Genomic DNA, 19,865 nt, shown 5'->3' on the forward strand with positions numbered 1-19,865 from the left:
CTGTCCACTGGAAAGGAAAGGGGCCTACAACATGTTTGTGGTCACTGCTGCTGACAATTATGCTGCCGAGGACGACAGCTCCTTCCTCTAGACACCCACGGACCCCTGCCTGGGGAGAACAGCGCCCACGACCCAACCCTGCGAGCGCACCTCTGTACACACAGTGTTTGTGTTGGGTACACAACGGGGCCTCCAGTCCCAGAGACGTGGTTTCCATCAGCACTGGCCGGCAAATAACTATTTAAAAACAAGCCAAGAGATTTTTATGAAGTTAGTTAACTGTGACGCCTTTAAAGTTGATTATTTGATCTTGGTTTTATAGGAGAAAGTTCTCAAATTGCAATGAATGCAGGCTGGGATAACTAAAGTTTTGGAAATAGGGGTATTTGTGAGAAGAAACATGAGACTCCATATACTTTTCTCTTCTGTTGAACAAAGATGAGGCTTAACTTCGCTGTCTGGTGATTTGGTGGATGACATTAGTTTGTGGTTACTGATCGACATTTACCGAATTCCGTTCATCCTGCTGTGTTGCGAAGATGGGCTGGGAAAGTCAGCACACTTGCGATGACATGTTGGTTCAGCCTCTTCCGAGGACACTTTCGGCCAACAGATTCAGGCTGTGACCCTCGGGTTGTCGTTCTGTTACTAAAAAGTCCAGGGGAACTGTGAAAATTCAGACTGTGACTTCAATGAGAATTTTTTCTTTCTACTTCCCTGTGTCCCTGCTTGCAATGTTAAAAAGGTCAAATCATATATATCTTTAAAACAACATCGTTAAATATAGGAAATAATGCACGACACTCTATGCTAAATTAGAGGAAAACCCTGGTGGCTAGGGTGTCTGTCATTAACTCATTTGCAGTTCTAAGGCGATGGGATGGAAAACACGTGATTCCCCCGGGCTGCTTCGGCTCACAGCCGGTAACCTCACCGTTACTGTTGCTTTGTGACCCTTCTTGACTGAAAGGGTGGTCGCGCTGTAATGCCCGCTGTAGGTCTGTAACACGGACCAGACTCCTTTTTCAGAGAAGGCTGGTGACCAGTTCGCGCTGGGTATTCAAAATCCGCGCGGAGCAGCCTTACCCCCATCCTTCCTAAAATGTTCAGATCACCAAGAGTATTGGGATCAAACCCGTTTACGCATTGGTGGCTCCAACACTTGAAGATAAAACAGCTTTCTAAAACAGCTGTCCCTCGCCCCTGCGGGGTTTTCTCCCGCGCCGCCAGTTCCCAGCGCTCGGGGCAAATCGCTCGGGCTGTGCTATTGCTCGCACGAAAAACCCGGTTTTTCTTTTATATTTGAGTAGACATGAGTTCATTTACATAAAGTAGCGAAGAAAAGAATGTGTAGAACTATGTCCTGCAAAAAATATTTGCAAAGAAATCAGAGAGAAATAGTATTTTTAAGGAAAATCTGCAAGTTGTCTCCGTTTGACGCAAGTTTCAGAGAGAGTTGGGGGAATCGGGACACTTTCTGGGCGCCGGCTGAGGCCGGAGGCGAGGCAAAGGGGGCAGGGAGGAAGCCTGGAGGCTCTCGGGTCCGTTTCCCCCAAATTCCCAATTATTTCGTGCACAGATTTCTTCCATTTTCCTTCTTTTTTAAGGGGCAGAAAACACAGCTACCCGGCAGAGCGCAGGAGCGCTCCTGGGCAGCGCGGCGCGCGGAGCCGGCAGCCAATCACCTCCCAGCGACTCGCTATATAAACCCCCGCCGCCCGCGCCCGAGCACGCCGCTCTGACAGTTTAAGTCTTTTTTTGTCTTTCCAGGCAAAACAGGGAAAAATGTCGGAGACCGCTCCAGTTGCTCCTGCCGCTCCCGCTCCTGCGGAGAAAACACCTGTAAAGAAGAAAGCGAAGAAAGCCGGCGCCGCCAAGCGCCAGGCGTCCGGGCCGTCGGTGTCTGAGCTCATCACCAAGGCCGTGGCCGCCTCCAAGGAGCGCAGCGGCGTGTCGCTGGCCGCGCTCAAGAAGGCGCTGGCGGCCGCGGGCTACGACGTGGAGAAGAACAACAGCCGCATCAAGCTGGGCCTCAAGAGCCTGGTGAGCAAGGGCACCCTGGTGCAGACCAAGGGCACCGGCGCCTCGGGCTCCTTCAAGCTCAACAAGAAGGCGGCCTCCGGGGAGGCCAAACCCAAGGCCAAGAAGGCGGGCGCGGCCAAGCCCAAGAAGGCTGCTGGGGCGGCCAAGAAACCCAAGAAGGCCGCGGGGTCAGCCACCCCCAAGAAGAGCGCCAAGAAGACCCCGAAGAAGGCGAAGAAGCCGGCGGCGGCGTCTGCAGGGGCCAAGAAAGTGACCAAGAGCCCGAAAAAGGTGAAAGCGGCGAAACCCAAGAAGGCGCCCAAAAGTCCAGCCAAGGCCAAGGCGCCTAAGCCCAAGGCGGGGAAGCCTAAAGCCGCGAAACCCAAGGCTACAAAGGCGAAGAAGTCGACGCCCAAGAAAAAGTAAACTTCCAGAGGCAGGTCCTGCTTTGAAAATCTCAAAGGCTCTTTTCAGAGCCACCCACCCATTTCAGGAAAAAGAGCTTAACCGGGTACATACTGTGTGTGTGTTTTCTTATTCTTAAAGGGCACTGGGTCATCTAACGCGGGGGGAGGTGGGGGGATGGAGAGGGGCGTGCGCGCGGTTGAAAGACCCTGCAAGATTACGGGAACCGTCCTCGTAGGGAATTACGTATTTGCCTTCTGGGGGGCTGGGACAGGGGTCTAGCCTCTCCACTTCCCCTCGGCCTTGAGGCACTCGGACTGGGGAGCGGTGCGGCAGAACCCCGCCTCCCTGCCAGGGTCACTCCGGCTGGGAGCACGCGGAGCTCCAGGTCGTTGCGGACGCCCAGCTGCAGGGGGCGCGTCTCCCCGCCCGGCCTCCCGCGCGCGGACGAGTTAGGGGAGAAAAAGCGCAATTATCCCTCGTACGCCAATCTGAGCAGAGGGCTCTTCAAGTGTCCGGGCGCTGCTAAACTTCCCCTCCCCATTGGTTTGCAGAGGTCATGCAGGGCTAGCTAATCAGAGCGCACTCCGGGTTCACGTGCTGCACGGGCCCCGGGGCGAGTACCCGTTAGAGGCTGAGAGAGCAAGTCTAGGGCCTGCGAAGCCGTTGGAAAACTTGGATTTTTGTTTCCTTGAGGCCACCGGAGCTCCCTCTGGGGCGAGTATGCACGCTACCGTTATTCTGCCGATAACTGCGCTGCCACCCCAAGGGCGAGGGTGGCAGGGACAGTGTCACCTCCCTCCCCTGAGGGTTTGTCACTGGCCCTCTCTGCCAGCTTTCCTCCCCAGACTGTTGGGGGGACCTGGGGCGCCATGCAGGATCGGCTCTGGGAAGAGGGGTTCACTTGCCTGTCCCACTGTTTCCACTGCATCTCTGGGACTGAGGTGTTTTTACTTATTTTAATCTCAGGGAAGCCCACTCAATTTTACTGGTGAATCTTGACAAAATGCTGAGTTCTACAGGCCACTTGGGGCTATCTGCTTGGGTGGCGGGTTAGCCTTGCTGTCAATTTTGTGGGCAGGCGGCCAGTGCCGGTGGACTCCGCAGTCTCGCGACCTCTCCAGCAAGGCAGGCCCACCGCACACGTGTTTGTATCGCTTTGCAGTCACCGCGAATATCCTGAGACGAGGTTTACGGTCCTTCTGAGTCCTTGACCCTGATCCTCGTCATTCCTCGCTGCTGCTCCTTGTTGTGTGATGTTATCAATGAGACACACTATTTTGTGAACCCAAATATACTTGTATAGTTTAGCCTTCTAACGTTCTTATCCTCTATGCATTAAGTCTTTAAACACATCCTTTCAAAAAGGTAGCTGCAGGCCTCAGGCCACGCAGGAGCCCCTGAGTACATCCGCAGGGGACACCAAGGACCTTGTGGCCTTGACTTTATTCTGTGTACAGCACCATTATTGGATGATAATTGCTTAAAATCCACTACTTAAACTTAGTTTTTAAAAATGAATGTAACCTGTAACCTGGTGAGGATCTTTCTGACCGGGAGTTTAATTTTTCCCAGTCTCAGCTGCATCCCATAATTTCTTCCTCCTTCTGTGGGAGTGGCTGGGTTGAGAAAGAAGACCTGGGTAAATGGGGGAATGTGGAAAGAATCCTTTTGAGAAAAAGAGATTGCCCCGAGTAGGAAAAATGGGCAGACAGCCACGAGCAAGACCTTTAACGCCCAGAATGAGGGAGTGAGGGTTCTGATAAGAGTGATGAGGAGGAGTAAGAGAACTCCGGGGGAATCAGACATTCAAACGCGAGATCAGGACGACTCCACGACGTGTTGCCCCTCGCAGTCTACGGGGCACGTTTACGATGGCTTCACTTGAGCGTGTGCACTAGGAACAGTTAGTTAAAAGGCTCGTTTTACAAATCAGAAAGCTGTGGTGCACAAACACGAACTGAACAGAATCACTTCACCAGTGCTTGGCCCGAAAAATTCCAGACTTGCTGATCAAGTTTCTGGTGCTGGGAGGGGTTGAAACGGCTACGAGACCAGGTACTAAACGCGGGTTCGGTGTCTGGGACTCACCCCCAGCTGCCCTCTTCCGGCGGCAGCTTCTGACCCTCGCCGCTGTCCACTTAATCCAGAGCACAAGCACACTGCCCAAGCGCCATGGGTCAACTCAGCCAAGAGCCCACCAGAAAAGGAGATTACAAACATCAGATTTCTGAGGTCGAGGCAGCGACATGTGCAAAATCCTGCATCAACGTAAATGAAGCAAACCTCAGGCAAAGGCATATGTCCCCGCTGCAAAAGCCAGAAGAAAGCGAAAAATTCCTGCTGTTTATAACAATGAACATAAAAACTTTTATTTGTTAAGCAAGTCATAGAATTCTAAGCAATACAAAGTAGGATTGGCCAAACAATTGACACAGCTTTTTTTTTTTTTTTTTCCTCCTTTATTAGTTTCCAACAGAGCCCACTGAGCTCAGTTTTCCTTCATGGCGATATCCTATACAATTACACTACGATATAAAACCCAGACATTTTCATTGCCTTCTCAATGGTTGAGGGTTCCAGGAAATAGGGGGTTATTCAGCTTTATTTGTGCAAAATACTGTCAACTACACTCCAGGCCTTACGTAGTCTCACCAGTTCTACGTACAGGCTCTCCTCTAGGGCCTGTGAACAGACAGCTGTGAGCAACCCCACCCCATGGGGTCTTGGAACTACGGGTGTGATGCAGATACCCCCCCGCCCCTTACAGTCACACCCACCCACTTTCCCCTGTCCTGGGGCAGTCACTCATCTGGTACCCACGCCTGGTTTTGTTACTTTGAGAATATTCCCTAAATGAAGTCATACAATATGTAACCTTTGAGATTGGCTTTGACTAAGCATTTTACCCTCGAGATTCAGCCAGGTTGTTACATGTATCAAAATTGCTGAATAGGATTCAGTGGTGTAGATGTATCAGGATTTGGGTAAGCAATCAATAGAAAGATACAAAACTGTTATGTTGTTTCCTGCTTTAAGGCTATTACAAATAAAGCTGTTGGTAACTTTTAAGCAGTTATGTTGTTGCTTCTTTCCCCACCCCACTTCCATGTTTGGCTTGCTTCATTTTGTCTTGCTCAATTCCACCTTAAAATGATCTCTTAAAGGTAAATTCGTGCTGATCTGGCGACTGGGAGCCTGCTCACCTTTTCCAGTCAGGCAGAACTCATTGTGTTGCTGTCACTTAGCTGTTCTCGGTGTTTCCGAACCTGAACTCTGGGTTCTGCAGCTTCAGACTCGTTTGAGCAACAGTCTGCAATTTTGTTGAATAAACGGCTGGAAGGGCAAGTTCCATGGCTCCTGCCAGGGGACTTGATTTTCCTCTTGTGCAGGAGCTATTAGCTCAAGAGCCTCCATTGTATTCCAATCGCCCCAGGGTAGCGCCTCCCATTTGTGTAAAGAACCTCACTAAATCCAAAATTCCTGCACTGCCTAAGGGTCTCACGAAATTTGCATTTGGAGGAAAGTGGGAAGCTACCTACTCAATGGTTGAGGATTCCAGCAAATAGGGAGTCATTCTGCTTTATCTATGCAAGACCTGGGGTCTGACTTAGAGACAATATCCTGCTTCTCAAGCGGGGTGGGGACACGATGCACGAGGAGCTGGCAATCTTTTGCTGCGGTTGTGAGTTCCTGGCCAGAGCTTGGTCTACCCCCACACCCCAGCTTCCGCGTCATTCCGTGCACCAGTGCTGGCCCAGCGGTACCGTGCAGGTCGCGGCGCGCACCTCAGGGACAACCGGGTGCACTCGGGAGGACTCGGGGGGGGGGGGGGGTCGGGCGGCCACAGCGCCACCTCCCTGCAGCTGCCGCAGCTACCACCCGCCCTCCCCCACTGCTTGGTTTTGGGAGCAGACCCCACTTACTTGCTCACAGCTCCTCAACTTGAGGTGTGGGTGGCTCTGAAAAGAGCCTTTGGGTTCAAGGTCACCGCCAGTCGATGGGGACCGCTTACGCCCGCTCCCCGCGGATGCGGCGCGCCAGCTGGATGTCCTTGGGCATGATGGTGACGCGCTTGGCGTGGATGGCGCACAGGTTGGTGTCCTCGAACAGGCCCACCAGGTAGGCCTCGCACGCCTCCTGCAGCGCCATGACGGCCGAGCTCTGGAAGCGCAGGTCGGTCTTGAAGTCCTGCGCGATCTCGCGCACCAGGCGCTGGAAGGGCAGCTTGCGGATCAGCAGCTCCGTGGACTTCTGGTAGCGGCGGATCTCGCGCAGGGCCACGGTGCCCGGCCGGTAGCGGTGCGGCTTCTTGACGCCGCCGGTGGCCGGCGCGCTCTTGCGGGCCGCCTTGGTGGCCAGCTGCTTGCGCGGGGCCTTCCCGCCGGTGGATTTGCGCGCCGTCTGCTTGGTCCGGGCCATGACTCGCCAGTAACGTGCGTGGACTGCAGCGCGGCGCTCCGCCCTGTATTTATGCAGCAGCAGCGTCGCTCTGATTGGATCGTGGGCGATTCCTCCGCGGCGCGGGGGCTACGGAAGTGCGCGGACCGTTTGGGGACGGCTGGATCCGTCCGGCGAGTCTCTGATTGGTTGATTTGAATTACCAGAGATCTCCCAAGTACCTTAAATAAAATCATTTTCTTAGTTCTTTGTTTCATCAGTGATGCCTCCGCCTCTCCCACACACAAGTATGGCTCACAGAAGCATTTAACATTCCTGAGCTTTTCCCCTGTTTGGAGGGAAAATGTGTTCGAAAGAGAAAGTGATTAAAAAAAAAATTTTTTTTTAAATCTCCCGCCGTTTTGTGCACAGTTAACCCGTTTTCACCCAGGTCCTATTGCCGCCCTTTCCCCCTATTTAAAACCCCACTGTCTGAGCTTCTCACGAGTGCTATTTCACTGTGTTTTAAGTAAGTTCCTAGTTCGTTGTAGCATCAGGGCATACGCGGATTTCTGGTTTCCTGAGGTCCCTGGAGCTTTACTTTCGGGTTTGACTCAGCGGTAATTTGACTCTGCCCTTTGGTTTTGATGCATTTAAAATGTCAGCTCGGCCCTTCCTGGAGGGAACCGATAAGAAAGCGTTTGCAATAAGGAACCTTGAAAAGATGGCAGCGGCCCAGAGTCTTCGGCGAACGTTTATTTAAAATGCTGCTATGGCCCAGTGTCGGGCTTCTGGCTGGCAGTCTGCCAGGGGACAGGGTCTTCTTCCTTGGATTTCGCGTCCAGCGGGAAGTTTTCCACTTCTTTTCTTTTTTTTAAAGGTTTTTAAAAAAGATTTTTATTTATTTATTTTTAGACAGGGAAAGGAGGGAGAAAGAGAGAGAGGGGGAAAACATCAATGTGCAGTTGCTGGGGGCCATGGCCTGCAACCCAGGCATGTGCCCTGACTGGGAATCGAACCTGCCATGCTTTGGTTCACAGCCTGCACTCAATCCACTGAGCTACGCCAGCCAGGGGGTTTCCACTTATTTTCAAAATTTAAAAAATCGTATCAAGATATTTTTTAAAATTTAAAAATGGAACAACTCTAACAGCATAATCAATAAAATAGAAATATGTCTTATATTTATTTTCATTTACAGGATTCCTTGAAAGCGTTTGTTTTCATCCAATAGAAAAGGAGTTTAGGAACACCTAATATATATTCTCTTAATATATTGGCCAGTTTTAATCCAATCAGACTTTAGATATGGGAGACCCTATATACTCAGGATTTTTCTTTGTTCTGTTTCTGTCAGTCTCCCAAAGTTTCTGCCCTTGTAATTCCATACCATGCCTGAGCCGGCCAAGTCCGCCCCCGCCCCGAAGAAGGGCTCCAAGAAGGCCGTGACCAAGGCGCAGAAGAAGGACGGCAAGAAGCGCAAGCGCAGCCGCAAGGAGAGCTACTCGGTGTACATGTACAAGGTGCTCAAGCAGGTGCACCCCGACACGGGCATCTCGTCCAAGGCCATGGGCATCATGAACTCCTTCGTGAACGACATCTTCGAGCGCATCGCGGGCGAGGCGTCGCGCCTGGCGCACTACAACAAGCGCTCGACCATCACGTCGCGGGAGATCCAGACGGCCGTGCGCCTGCTGCTGCCCGGGGAGCTGGCCAAGCACGCCGTGTCCGAGGGCACCAAGGCCGTCACCAAGTACACCAGCGCCAAGTGAAGCGCTTCAGCCTCTGTCAAATGAAAAGGCTCTTTTCAGAGCCCTGCACGTTGGCATCCTGAGAGCTGTAATACAGAGAGTTTTTAAAAAGATGTCTGTCAATAGACAACTCTCTTTAAAATGTATGTATAGTGCAATAGCTTCACTGTGAGCTATTATTAGTGCATCAAAGAATTTGAAATAACTGCAGTAGGAGCTACTGTGCTGTAGCCCTAAAAAGTTTAATATCCTGACTTTTGTGTTTTAATCAATATCTATTTACTCAAAGTTGTTGAATTGGTTTAAATGATTTTGTTCTTGACTTCTTTTACATGCATTACCCACACTATAGAACATATGTGTGATTATACCACATGTGTCTTCTGTGCTCCTCGCGTGGCTCAGTCCTGGTTTATGGGTGACCAGTGACCACAGTTGAATGGGCAGGACTGTAAGTGCAAACGTCCAGAGAAGCCGAAGTGCTAGGACCTCAGCACCTTGGGGGAAATGATTGGAACTTCATTAGAAAGTCACCGCAGGGACTTTGACGTGCTAAAGGTCAGATTTGCCTTTAATTGTAACTTTTCAATGCTGCTAATTTATTTGCTTGAAACGCATAATCCTCACAGTTCAAGATCTGCATTTTTTTTTCATCTTAATAAGTGCAGATAGGCATTTTGTATTTGAAAGCTGTGGATTATTTTGGTAATTACTCCAAATGTGGCCCCCAATACCAGAGTGAAGCAGGCCGTGTACATACCCCTTCACACAGAGACCTCCAGGCGGGTGGCAGCAGGTGACGCAGGTAGGTTAGGCCTCTCCTGCTGGACTTGGACATGCGCGTTTGGCTTAGCCAGTTGCTGTAGCCACAGAAGGTCTTTAAGCCAGAATGTCCCTGGCCCACTGGTGTGTTTCCCAGGCACATCAGAGGGCAGAACTCACCTGGACAGGGGGCGTGACCCCTGGACGCTGTCCTATCAAGAAACAGCTTATTCTCATCTGCGGAGATATTGACAGATGCCTCCGCCAGTGGGTTCTTTTTCATCGTCTTTCACTAAAGGCCTGATTCTAGCCCCGGTACGGTTGGTGGCTTCGTCCGGTGTCTCTCCTAGTTTTTGATTCCTACTTCTCACCTCATAACTGTCCTCCAGGATGCATTGAGGAATGGTAACAGTGCCTCACCTGGCTTAGTGTAAACCGACCATGAGAATTCACAGCTGCATCGTTGATGGTCAGAGGGGCAAACATGGGCCTGGTTGGGACAAGGGTCATTTTATGTCATCCTCAGCTCGTGTCCCTTTAGGAGACAGTCATTGAGCTCATGCAACGTGCCTGGCCCGGCTGTTGGCACTGGGTGCATCGGTGGGCAAGCGAGACAGAGTGCAGGTACACAGGTGCCGGTGTGGACAGGGGTGTGGACTCGGGCTCCTGAGTGGAGGGGAGGTGTGTTGGCTGCCACAGCAGGGAGACTAGCTTCTGTTGCGGCCATCGTGCTCCGTCAGTTGGTGGCCTTGCTGACAGCAGCAGCTCGTTTTAGTCACAGCTGGCGCCCCCTTGGGTAAAGCAAACCCTCTGGGCCTCCCTGGTCCCAACCCTCGTGAAGTCCTGGTTTAGGACAAACATCCCGCCGGCTGGTTTGTCTCGGCGACTTCATCCCAGATCTTCTGGAGAACCACTGCCACGCGGACCGATTCGGGCTGTGGAGCCGGAGGGAATTCTGGGAGGAGAACCGGTCACAGCAGCACTCCGGTGGGCGTGGGGGCGGGGAGGGCCTGCGGGGCGGGGCGGAAAGGTCACACAGGCCTCCGCACGGTAGCTTTCCGGGAACTGCGAGCTGGCCTGACGCTGGCAGCTGGGCCCCGGCGCCCTCCCGAGAAACACAAGCCATCTCACAGAGCACAGAGCGCACAGGCGGCGAGAGCGGATGCGGCCGCCAGGAACCGGAGAGGGACCGCCGAGCGGAGCCCAGGCAGCCGGGGCGCAGACCGGCGCGGTGCCCTGTCCTCCCGCGGGGCTCCGTGGATTCTATTTCCTTTGATACGGAGTGTTTGTACCCCCCCACCCCCGATTTCTGGTTTCAAATCCCAGCCCTCGTGTGTGAGGACGGCGTGGGGGGGGGGGGCTCGGGAGCTGATGAGCCCACGAGGATGCAGCCCTTTATAACAGCTCAGTGAGATTCAGTGCGTTAGTGCCGCGTGTAAAAGAGACCGCGGGAAGCTCTCCGTCCCTTCCCTTTGCCTGAAGGGGGCACAGCGAGAGGACCGCGGTCTCTGGGCCAGGAGCCGGCCCTCAGCAGACACGGAATCTGGGTGACTGTGTCTCAGCTCGAGGCTGGGCGTCCCGGCTCCAGGGCCGCAGAAAATAGCGTTGGTTGTGTTAGGCCAGCCAGTCTGTGGTGTTTTTGTTACAGCAGCTAGAGGCCAGACAGGAGGACTTCAGGGACGCAGACCATAGGAATCCGGCTCCTTCTAATGACGGTTTGCATCTCTCCCCTCCTGCGACACGACAGTGCGCACACTGCGTTGTGTTTGCGGCCTTGGTGGTGGTCCCGTCAGTTTCATCACCTACCATGCCGACAAAGCCCAGGTTTGTATTGCTAGTCGGGGACCCTCACCTGAACTCAGGAGTCGCACCTCCCCAGCTGCCGATGCAGTGTTCCCTCCGGGGCCAGGGAGAGACCCCACAGCGGGCTGACCAGCAACAGGACGTGTGTCTTAAGCAGCCAGGAACACTCTTCTCAAAGAGGCAGTTTATCAAATTGCCTGGCTTATCCATCTGAGCAGACGCTTTGAAAAACCTTTGAGGTGTTTTGTGTTGAAGTGTGTTTGCTGGTCTGGGCTCTGAGAGAGCCAGGTTTCTCACCAGCCTTTGCAGGTCTCACAGCGACAGACAGGGCCCTGGCTTCCAGGAGCAACGAAAGGATCTTCGTGTAGAAACCGCAGGCCTTTCGTGGTTATTTCTGGCATCACATTTTTCATCGTTTGTGAAGTGATGGCCACTGACGAACTGCACCCGGAGTCTGGGGAAACCACCGCGACCCAAGCAGAAGAATTTCCTGAGTGTTTCTCTAACAAGGGTCGGACTGACGCCCGGGTTACAGAGAAACCCACAGCCTGACTCGGTAGGGTCTTCATCAAACACGGGCATCTCTGGGCCTTTTTAAAGCCCTTGAACTTTTATAAACAGAAATAAATGCTTAAAAATAAAACAACTGTTAATAACCAAACTGTAGCATTTGACTTATCCTTAATAAAAAAAGGAGGAAAAAACCCCAAACAAAACATTTCCCGCTGGACGACTAGGTGCTGACAGGCGAGGGGGGCGGGGGGAGAGGAGGAGGGGAGCAAGCTCCCCTTTCACAAATGCAAAGTGTGGCCTCGGCCGGAGGCAGTTAGACACCCGAGTTAGAACCCGACCCCTTTGTTGAGTCAGTGGTACCTTACAGACTGCTTGGCCTCGGGCTCAGGGAGGGGCTGCACCTGAGAAAGAGAAGGAACAGGGCCCAGTTTCACTGAAAGCCAGCGCAGCCGGGTTCAAGGAGGCCGACCACAGCCCCAGCCTGGGAGGTGGGGGGTCAAAGTTAGTGGATATTTTCTGACGGTGCCCGGGGCAGATACATTAGGAACTTACACCCAGCCTTCTGCTGGAAATTAATATTTTAATCAACGTGGCTTCCTGTGGGGGGCGGCACCCTCGCAGGCTCATAACTTGTAGAAAATATTTATTGAACACCCAGAATGAGGAAGGAGCTAGGCGGCGCCGGAAACTGCTCCTCACCAACCGCGACCCTCCATGGCTCCTGCAGGGGAAGGGGGCGGGGGTCTCTCTTGGAGGCAGCGCCGCGGACTCTGGAGCTTTCTGTGCTGCACTGGGGAGGGGGCGAAACTGAGGGGACCCCTCCGGGTTGCTTCCTGCCGGCCCCCCTCCGCCTCATACTCTATCCCCCACTTCCGTTTGCTTTTAATTCCAGTTTGTCCCCCAGAAGCGCCGGCTCCCTCCCCACGGGCCGAGGTGCCCACGCTCGTGGGCCCTTGCGCACACGCTGGTGGGCCCGTGCGCGCAGACTGGCCGAGGCCTGTGGTGCAGGAGCCACCACCCGGCCTGCACTTACCGCCAAAGATTAAGACCCCGCTGACACCGACCCCAAGTAAACGTGTTTGCAGAGTCACCGGAGCAAGAAAGGCGCGCACAGCTCTTCCCGTGAGGGGGTGGGCGGCCCTGAAAAGGGCCTTTGGAGGATAGTTTAGGATTGTGAAGACGCTGGCTCAGCCGCCGAAGCCGTAGAGGGTGCGGCCCTGGCGCTTGAGCGCGTAGACCACGTCCATGGCTGTGACCGTCTTGCGCTTGGCGTGCTCCGTGTAGGTGACGGCGTCCCGGATCACGTTCTCCAGGAACACCTTGAGCACCCCGCGGGTCTCCTCGTAGATGAGGCCGGAGATGCGCTTGACGCCGCCGCGGCGGGCCAGGCGCCGGATGGCGGGCTTGGTGATGCCCTGGATGTTGTCGCGCAGCACCTTGCGGTGGCGCTTGGCGCCGCCTTTGCCGAGCCCCTTCCCGCCTTTGCCGCGACCGGACATGATAGCCGCCGAGACCCAACAAACGACCAGCACACCTCCTTCGAAATAAAGCCGAAATTCCCGTGTGTAGCACTGCACGCTCCTCTTGTACACCACGAAGTGAGCGCGGGTTGGGTCGGCGGGAGCGGCTCGTGGGACGCAATCGGCGGCCGCCCGCGCAGGTCCGCGAGCTGTGGGCGGGGCCGAGGGAGACAAAGAGGGCTTTGTGCGCCCCGGCTCAGGCCCCGGATCCATTTCAAATGCCTTGTTTCACACCCTTTTTAAAAATTCTGTTGTGCACCAAGGCACTGAAATAACTGTACCTGTGGAAAACTAAATATGTTCTGTTTTAGTTTAAGTTACTGAGACCCTCACCGTGGGGAAGGCGTCGGTCGGAATTACACACCGCGCCGTGTTTGGAACGCCCGTCTCAGAGGTGGACGCGTCCAGGGCGTCTCTCTGGCCGAGAGGCAGCCTCCCCACACTTCGGATGAAGGTTAAAGAGTCAGCGATGCCGCTCAGCGGCTTCAGGACCAGGAAGGAGCCGAACAGCGCGGGGCGCCCGCCGGGAGGGCCGCCCTCGGGCTGCGGGTCCCCGGGAGGCCTGCACCCCCCAACCCCCCGCCTGGGCCTCCGCACTCCCAACGCCCTGGCCCTGCTCTGCCACCCGTCGTCTCTCAGTTTCGCTTTAGTGTCATCCGTAGGACAGAAATGTTAATGCCAACGGCCCAAAGGTGTTGTTTTGACAATTGAAAAGTAAATTTTTGGTCAAATATTCAACACCACCAATGAGGAGGCAAAAAGGGGGTTCTATGGAAAGTCAGCTCCTCAGATGATCGGATCACAGTTTCTAACCGGGCTGGTCTGGGCTGGAGGACTCGCCCCAGGCGTGTCGCTTCTTTAGCAAAAGGGTGTCGTTGCCTTAAGCAAGCCGTCTGGCCCGTTCCTGTGCCTGGGGCTGACACACCTTGGAGATGCCTACCCCAGCCCTTGTTGCGTTCCCGCCCCCTTGAGGTTTAACCATCCTCCAGGGAGCACGTAATGTTAACTATTTTTTATTCCCATCCCTGACTTGTTTTCTCCCATCTTTATGTTTCTTCCTTAGTGCCAAATCCATTAAAACAACAACAACAAACCAAAGAAACAAAAGCAAAAACCCCAGGCACACAAACTGCAGAGCTCTTGGTCTCGGAGGGTTTGAGAACTTGCTTCCTAGCATGTCTCCCTGTGAAGTTCCCCACAGGGGCGGACCTTTCTTTTGTGGAAAACTGGACTTACCTGAGGAAATCAGCCTTAATGCTCCACGGATTTACTTTCTCCCCAAGATCTTTCAGTCTCTCAATCCCGTATATCGATTGCAAGCTGGGCCTGTGTTTGTATGCACGTTTTATTTGTTTATTATTATTATTATTATTATTATTATTATTATTATTTTGCTTTCATAATGTCCACCACTCTATATCAAAAGCAAAGTTTGATTTTTGAAGTCAGTGCCAAATTACACGATGATATTTAAATTTATATAGAGTTTATTATTGTTTATTCATTAGTTTTTTGTAGAAAGAGCTGTGAACCTGCTTTTCTCCCAGCCTGACTTTCTGGGACTTTATCTACCAGTCTCCACCACACGGGCACCCAGACGGATTCCCCCCAGGGCTGTGTTGTCTGATGAAATAGTCCGACCCAGTTGTGAGCATCTGAAATGTGGCTGATGTTGATGAGCCAAAATTTAAATTATATTTTTTTAAAATTTTATATACCTTTAAGTTTTGTTTCCAATTAAAAAGCTGATGCTCCACTCAGTTGTTGAAACTTTTTAGGCATGTTTGAACCACTTGGGCATGCAAAATCAAATTTTCCACACTACAGCTGGTGGAATTTAAATGCAAATCAAGTTTTTCAAAGAAAAAAATAGTATCAGACTGAATAAAATATACACCAAATTTGGAAAAATTAGTCTGACCAAAGGAATGTAAAATATTACAATAAATGCAATGACATTTTTATACTGGGTACCTATTGCAATAAAATATTTTGCATGTTTAGATTAAATGCAATTTATTATTATTATTATCCTCATCCAAGGATATGTTTATTGATTTTAGAGAGAGAAGACAGTGGGTGTGGGAAGAGAGTGGGAGAGTGAGAAACATTGATTGGTTGCTTGTAGTTCGTGCCCTGACCAGGGATCAAACCTACAACCTTTCCATGTATGGAATGATGCTCCAACCAGCCGAGCCACCTGGTGAGGGCTCGGTTATTACAATGTGGTGGGGGGGGGGCCTCTGCCTGCAGGACCCTTCAGCCGCCATGGGTGAGAATAAGCCTACCAAGATATGATCTGCTTTGGGGGGAAAGGTGGCCGACCTCTCAAAGGAGAAGGGCCAAGAACCTTTTCCTCAATGATTTTTATTGGGTTCATTTGCACAAGAATTCAGGTAAAGCTCATTACTCATTGCCGGGAAGTAAGGATCAAACAATAGATAACAAGGAAGTCTGAGGGCCTATTTTGAGTCAGGGTCAGATAGCTAAAGAGCTGTAAAACTTTGAGGAACAAACTTACTTCTTCCCTGTACCCTTATCATTCAACTGAGAGCATTCTAAACAAAGCAGGTTTCACAGGATTTTACATATTCTTTCTTAGGCCTCATCACCTAAGGGGGAACCTGCCCTTTCCAGCACAGGGCTGCACCACCCTCTGTCATTGTTTCAGGCTTAGGTGGAGCAAGGGAAGTAAGGCAGCCAAGAGATAAGGAGATTTTCTTGCAGAGCAGGAGGACTCAGGTTTTGTCAAAGCCGAGGACAGAGGGTCCATCACCCCCTTTTGCTATAGCCCCCAAAGTCCTTCCTTGGGGGCCTCTCATGTGATCGTGCCTGTCTTAGGTCATTCCCCCCTTGGGGAATCTTACCTGTCACTGGCTAACCGGCCAAGCACTGGGGGCCAGGCAGGGTGAAGTAAAAGGAGCAGAAGCAGTGCTCCTGCCAGGGAGATAAGCTTGTCTCCTTGGTGATTTATGGTCCAAGGTCATTCGCTCAGCCTTAGCCTTGGGGGGTGTTACAGCTTCTGATACCAGGCAGGGTGGATCCCAACATTACAATAATTGCATCTTGTCACTTTTCAAAATGCAGTTACCAGAAAATCCAGAATCATGTCTGTGGCTGCATTGCTTTCTTTAGTGGAGCTGCTCCAGGGTTCTCCATTCTCTCTGCTTCCTGATCTCCGGCAAACCTCACTGTCATGGGCTCTGGGGTACAGTGGGCATGGATGTGTTTCTAAGACACCCAGCTACAGAGACTGGCCTCAAACAGGAGTGAAGCACTCTCAAAAAATTGAAGTTATTTCAGCCAAGGAAGGTTTCTCATATACAACATTATTCAACAAAGTTTAGGGGAGGACAAACTGTTTTCCTTCTACCTCTCTGGGTTACTTGGCTGCTCTAACAACCCAATTCACGTAAGACGGATGAACAGGAGTAAAACTAATTTCGTACAGCAGGAGCCCTATAAATGTAGGGGACCCACAGGTAGCCCTGAGCTAAGGAACAGGATGGGGGTCTGGGGCTTCAGGGCGGGAGGAGAGCAAATGTTTGGTGCCCTGTCCTAGGTCGTCCAGATAAAGACTTTCTGTCGCAATAGTTCTCCTCCTGGGACAGGCCCTCTATTTAAATTACTTCAGGTAGTTGAAGAGAGGTAAACATTTTTATTGATTCTGGTGGGTCTTGGTTGACTTTAGCTCAAAATAATCCACATGCCAAAGTGGCCCATTTTGAGCCGGCATGTTCTGCAGCGAAAGATGGATGCTGGAAAACTTGTTGACCTTAGAATTCTTCATGGGCAGGGTGTCAGGAAGGGGAGACTACCTGGAAAATCTGTGGCTAATAATTTTGTTCCAAACACGTGTTTTTTTGAGAGTAAGCATCAAAAACTGATTATTAGAGGAATTGTTGCCCAAAAGGAGCTTAAGCTTCTGAACAAGAGAATGTGCGTTCCAGATGTGTAAAAAAATTATTTTGTGGATGTACCAAAGCATTTCGTGAAAAGAAGGAAGGACAGGAAATAATTTATTGTTTCTGGAAGTTAGGTAAAGACCAAGAGAGACTGAGACAACATTGGGTCAGTTGCTCTGGAGTCTAGAAAGAATAAAAAGTTATACTTTCTATTATTTGATTAATGAGCAAGATAAGAATGTCAAGGAGTTAGACCATAACGTTTTATAGAGATTTTTCTTGCAGGCTTTCTGTTTTTTATTTTGTTCCTAGTAAGATTCCACAGTGTAAGAAACATGGTCTGAGACTTGAAAGTAAGGAGAAAGATCAGGCTGTCTGATATCATAAACAGTGAAGGTCACACAAGGGTCCTATGAAAATGAACTTTGATTGTCTCACTGTTGACTATTGATTAAAGGTACCAAACTGATGCTTTTCCTTTATTCCTTGATGTCATTATTCATTCATTCATGTCTAAAGAACCCACTGACAAAGCCAAAGAGGGGAAGGATTGAGGGTGGACCTTACTTGTTAATTTGCAGGGTTTTATTTAGTAGAGACACAAATAATTTCTGTCCAGCGGAACAGATATAACTATATTTATAGCTTCATGAACATCAACTAATTTTGTTTTACTCTAAATCAATAATAGTCTCTTAAAATTTCTTTAAGTTTTCTATAAATATTGTCATTTGTTAAATGTTCTTTGAGCCTATCAGAACATTTTCCTGTTGGTGAGTCAGATAAGCTCTTTGACATGTGTTCATTTCCTATCTAATGGATCATGATTTTACCGTTTGGAAGTAGGTGAACAGGAGATGCCATGTGACTTTGACTCGACTGGAGACAGCGGGTCTAAGGAGAGGTGCTGGCCCTTTCCCGATTAGCTCTGGGAAACCAAGCACCTCTCCCTCAGTGCACGACCTGCGACCTGACAAGCACCACACAGGACGGCAGAGAGTTCAGGCATGACCCCGGTCCTTCATCAGGCGTGGGCTCACTGAGGACCAGGGAAGTCCCCTGGGCACCACAGGGCAGCTCTGAAGCCTGTCCAGAAATATCTAGATATTGAACGAAGGTGAAGGGATGGATGAATCTCCTTTCATTGTCATATGAAACGGTTGTCTGAAAGGCCTGCCCAAGTGTTCTTTAAGTACACCACATAAATACACCTTCAGGACTCCCTCTTTCCTGGAGTCCACTTGCTGGGAATTTAGGTGTTAATTTGTAGCATACTTGATAGTGTCAGTGATTTCTGTCCATTAGAGACGAGAATTGTCCACTGGGCACTCCACTTTAGATGCTCTGTTCTGAAATGAGATGTGGCTGTCACAGGTTCGTTGTATTAACTTGCCTCTGTTACAGGACACAGATTCTCTTCCAAAGCTCCGTCTCCCTGCAGAGAGACTCAGCTGCAGCTTATATCCACCGTTTCGTTCATTACAGGTTGATTTCTTTGCAGGTGGCTACACTTACCTCTGTGGGTTCCAGTCAAGCACCTCCAGGTACAGTTATGTCTGCAAAATATGTGCTACATTTTAACATTTGGCAAGAATAGCATATGGTAAGAACCACACAAACCTTGGGATACTTGTCCTTTCAAAGAGGAGAAAACACAACCAAAGGTTATTCTATACCTGTGTCATGGAACAATGACACTTTTTGATCTAAATTTGCTCTTTGGATTTTATTTCAATCTTTCTTTTGTAAGGGAGGCAGATTTTTTTCTCTGTCTACCTTGGTCCTTGATGGGGGGCCCTGAACAGGTAACACTCATTAGCAAGAGAGAAAAAAATGAAAGTTTATTACCATCCATGTTTCATGTACATAGAGACCCAGGACAGCAATTCATACAGGTGCCTTAGCTCTTCGGTTTAATTAATTAATTAACTTATTGGGGTTGGAGTGGGGTAGAGAGAGAGAGATTTGTCATCCCACTTATTTAGGTAGTCTTTGGCTGATTCTTGTATGTGCCCAGGCCAGCTAGGCCTATTGGGAGGAGGCTCTAACCCACTGAGCAAACTGGCCAGGGCCTGCGCTTCAGTTCAGGCAGCACCTTCACCCAACAGTGCAGATTTGTAAAGCAATAACAAGACAAGGGGAGCAGCAGTTTGAGGCTTTGAAGGGTGGCAAGCTGGGGAGGTAAGACACAAAAGGTGCATGAGGGAAAGGAGTGGCCGAGAGTCAGTGATGTCTGCGGTGCCCCTCCTGCCTGCGGCTCTGGTAAGAGTCGCCAGTAAGAGTCCCTGGTCTCCAGGATTCATCTCTGACTTGCGGCAGAAAAAGGAGAGGGGAGAGAGCTTCTCTGGCAATTGCACCTTCTCAACTGCCTTCAGCTCAAGATAATTTTTTGGCAAAGACAGAAATGATGGGGTCACTGATCTGTTTCCCTTCCCTTCCGCGTAGACACAGCCGTGATAATCCCACATGCTCTTCTGAACTAGGTGTGTCTTCTGACGGTTCCCGTAACAGTAAATTACACATTAGAAACATTTACAACATTTTTGAGGCTTGGTACATTATTTTGAATTTTACATTTTTTAACTGTCCTAAAGTAAAGGCACGAAGACCAATTTCTGTATGTGAAATAAATCGGGTCAGTATTTGCTCTTTAGGCTACAAAGGCCTAGCCAGTGGGTCAGGGGCTCATTAAGGTACTCATTTCACTTGATTTCCACAGACGTGGTTCCACGGATTACAGGGACATTGCTTTTGCGCTGCATCAGGGCATAGGGCTGCATTTTACTTACGATGATTTCCAGCAC

General features: G+C 50.7%; 3 protein-coding genes across 3 annotated transcripts in view; 2 read left to right on the plus strand and 1 right to left on the minus strand.

Annotated features, from left to right (window-relative positions):
- LOC114489377 (histone H4) overlaps positions 1 to 13,155 on the minus strand; it is a 36,678-nt gene extending 23,523 nt beyond the window's left edge. Inside the window, exons 1-3 of the mRNA XM_028503321.2 lie at positions 12,853 to 13,155; positions 10,405 to 10,425; positions 6,511 to 6,872 (exon numbers count right to left, since the gene is read on the minus strand). Of these exons, the coding sequence (XP_028359122.1) occupies positions 6,511 to 6,872; positions 10,405 to 10,425; positions 12,853 to 13,135 (666 nt within the window). The 5' untranslated portion in view covers positions 13,136 to 13,155. The remainder of the gene's footprint in view (positions 1 to 6,510; positions 6,873 to 10,404; positions 10,426 to 12,852) is intronic.
- LOC114489378 (histone H1.3) lies at positions 1,719 to 2,540 on the plus strand. The gene has a single exon (XM_028503324.2). It carries the CDS (start codon positions 1,786 to 1,788, stop codon positions 2,446 to 2,448), a length of 663 nt encoding a protein of 220 aa, XP_028359125.1. The 5' UTR covers positions 1,719 to 1,785; the 3' UTR covers positions 2,449 to 2,540.
- LOC114489395 (histone H2B type 1-K-like) lies at positions 8,184 to 8,579 on the plus strand. Its single transcript, XM_028503344.2, has one exon. It carries the CDS (start codon positions 8,199 to 8,201, stop codon positions 8,577 to 8,579), a length of 381 nt encoding a protein of 126 aa, XP_028359145.1. The 5' UTR covers positions 8,184 to 8,198.
- Positions 13,156 to 19,865: the final 6,710 nt, after the last annotated feature.

The sequence above is a fragment of the Phyllostomus discolor genome, chromosome 14 (genome assembly GCF_004126475.2).
Source record: "Phyllostomus discolor isolate MPI-MPIP mPhyDis1 chromosome 14, mPhyDis1.pri.v3, whole genome shotgun sequence".
Taxonomy (NCBI): Eukaryota; Metazoa; Chordata; class Mammalia; order Chiroptera; family Phyllostomidae; genus Phyllostomus; species Phyllostomus discolor.

Bases quoted from the DNA above. Each gene is read 5' to 3' on its own strand.
- LOC114489395 (XM_028503344.2), top strand. From the start codon at position 8,199: ATGCCTGAGCCGGCCAAGTCCGCCCCCGCCCCGAAGAAGGGCTCCAAG.
- LOC114489378 (XM_028503324.2), top strand. From the start codon at position 1,786: ATGTCGGAGACCGCTCCAGTTGCTCCTGCCGCTCCCGCTCCTGCGGAG.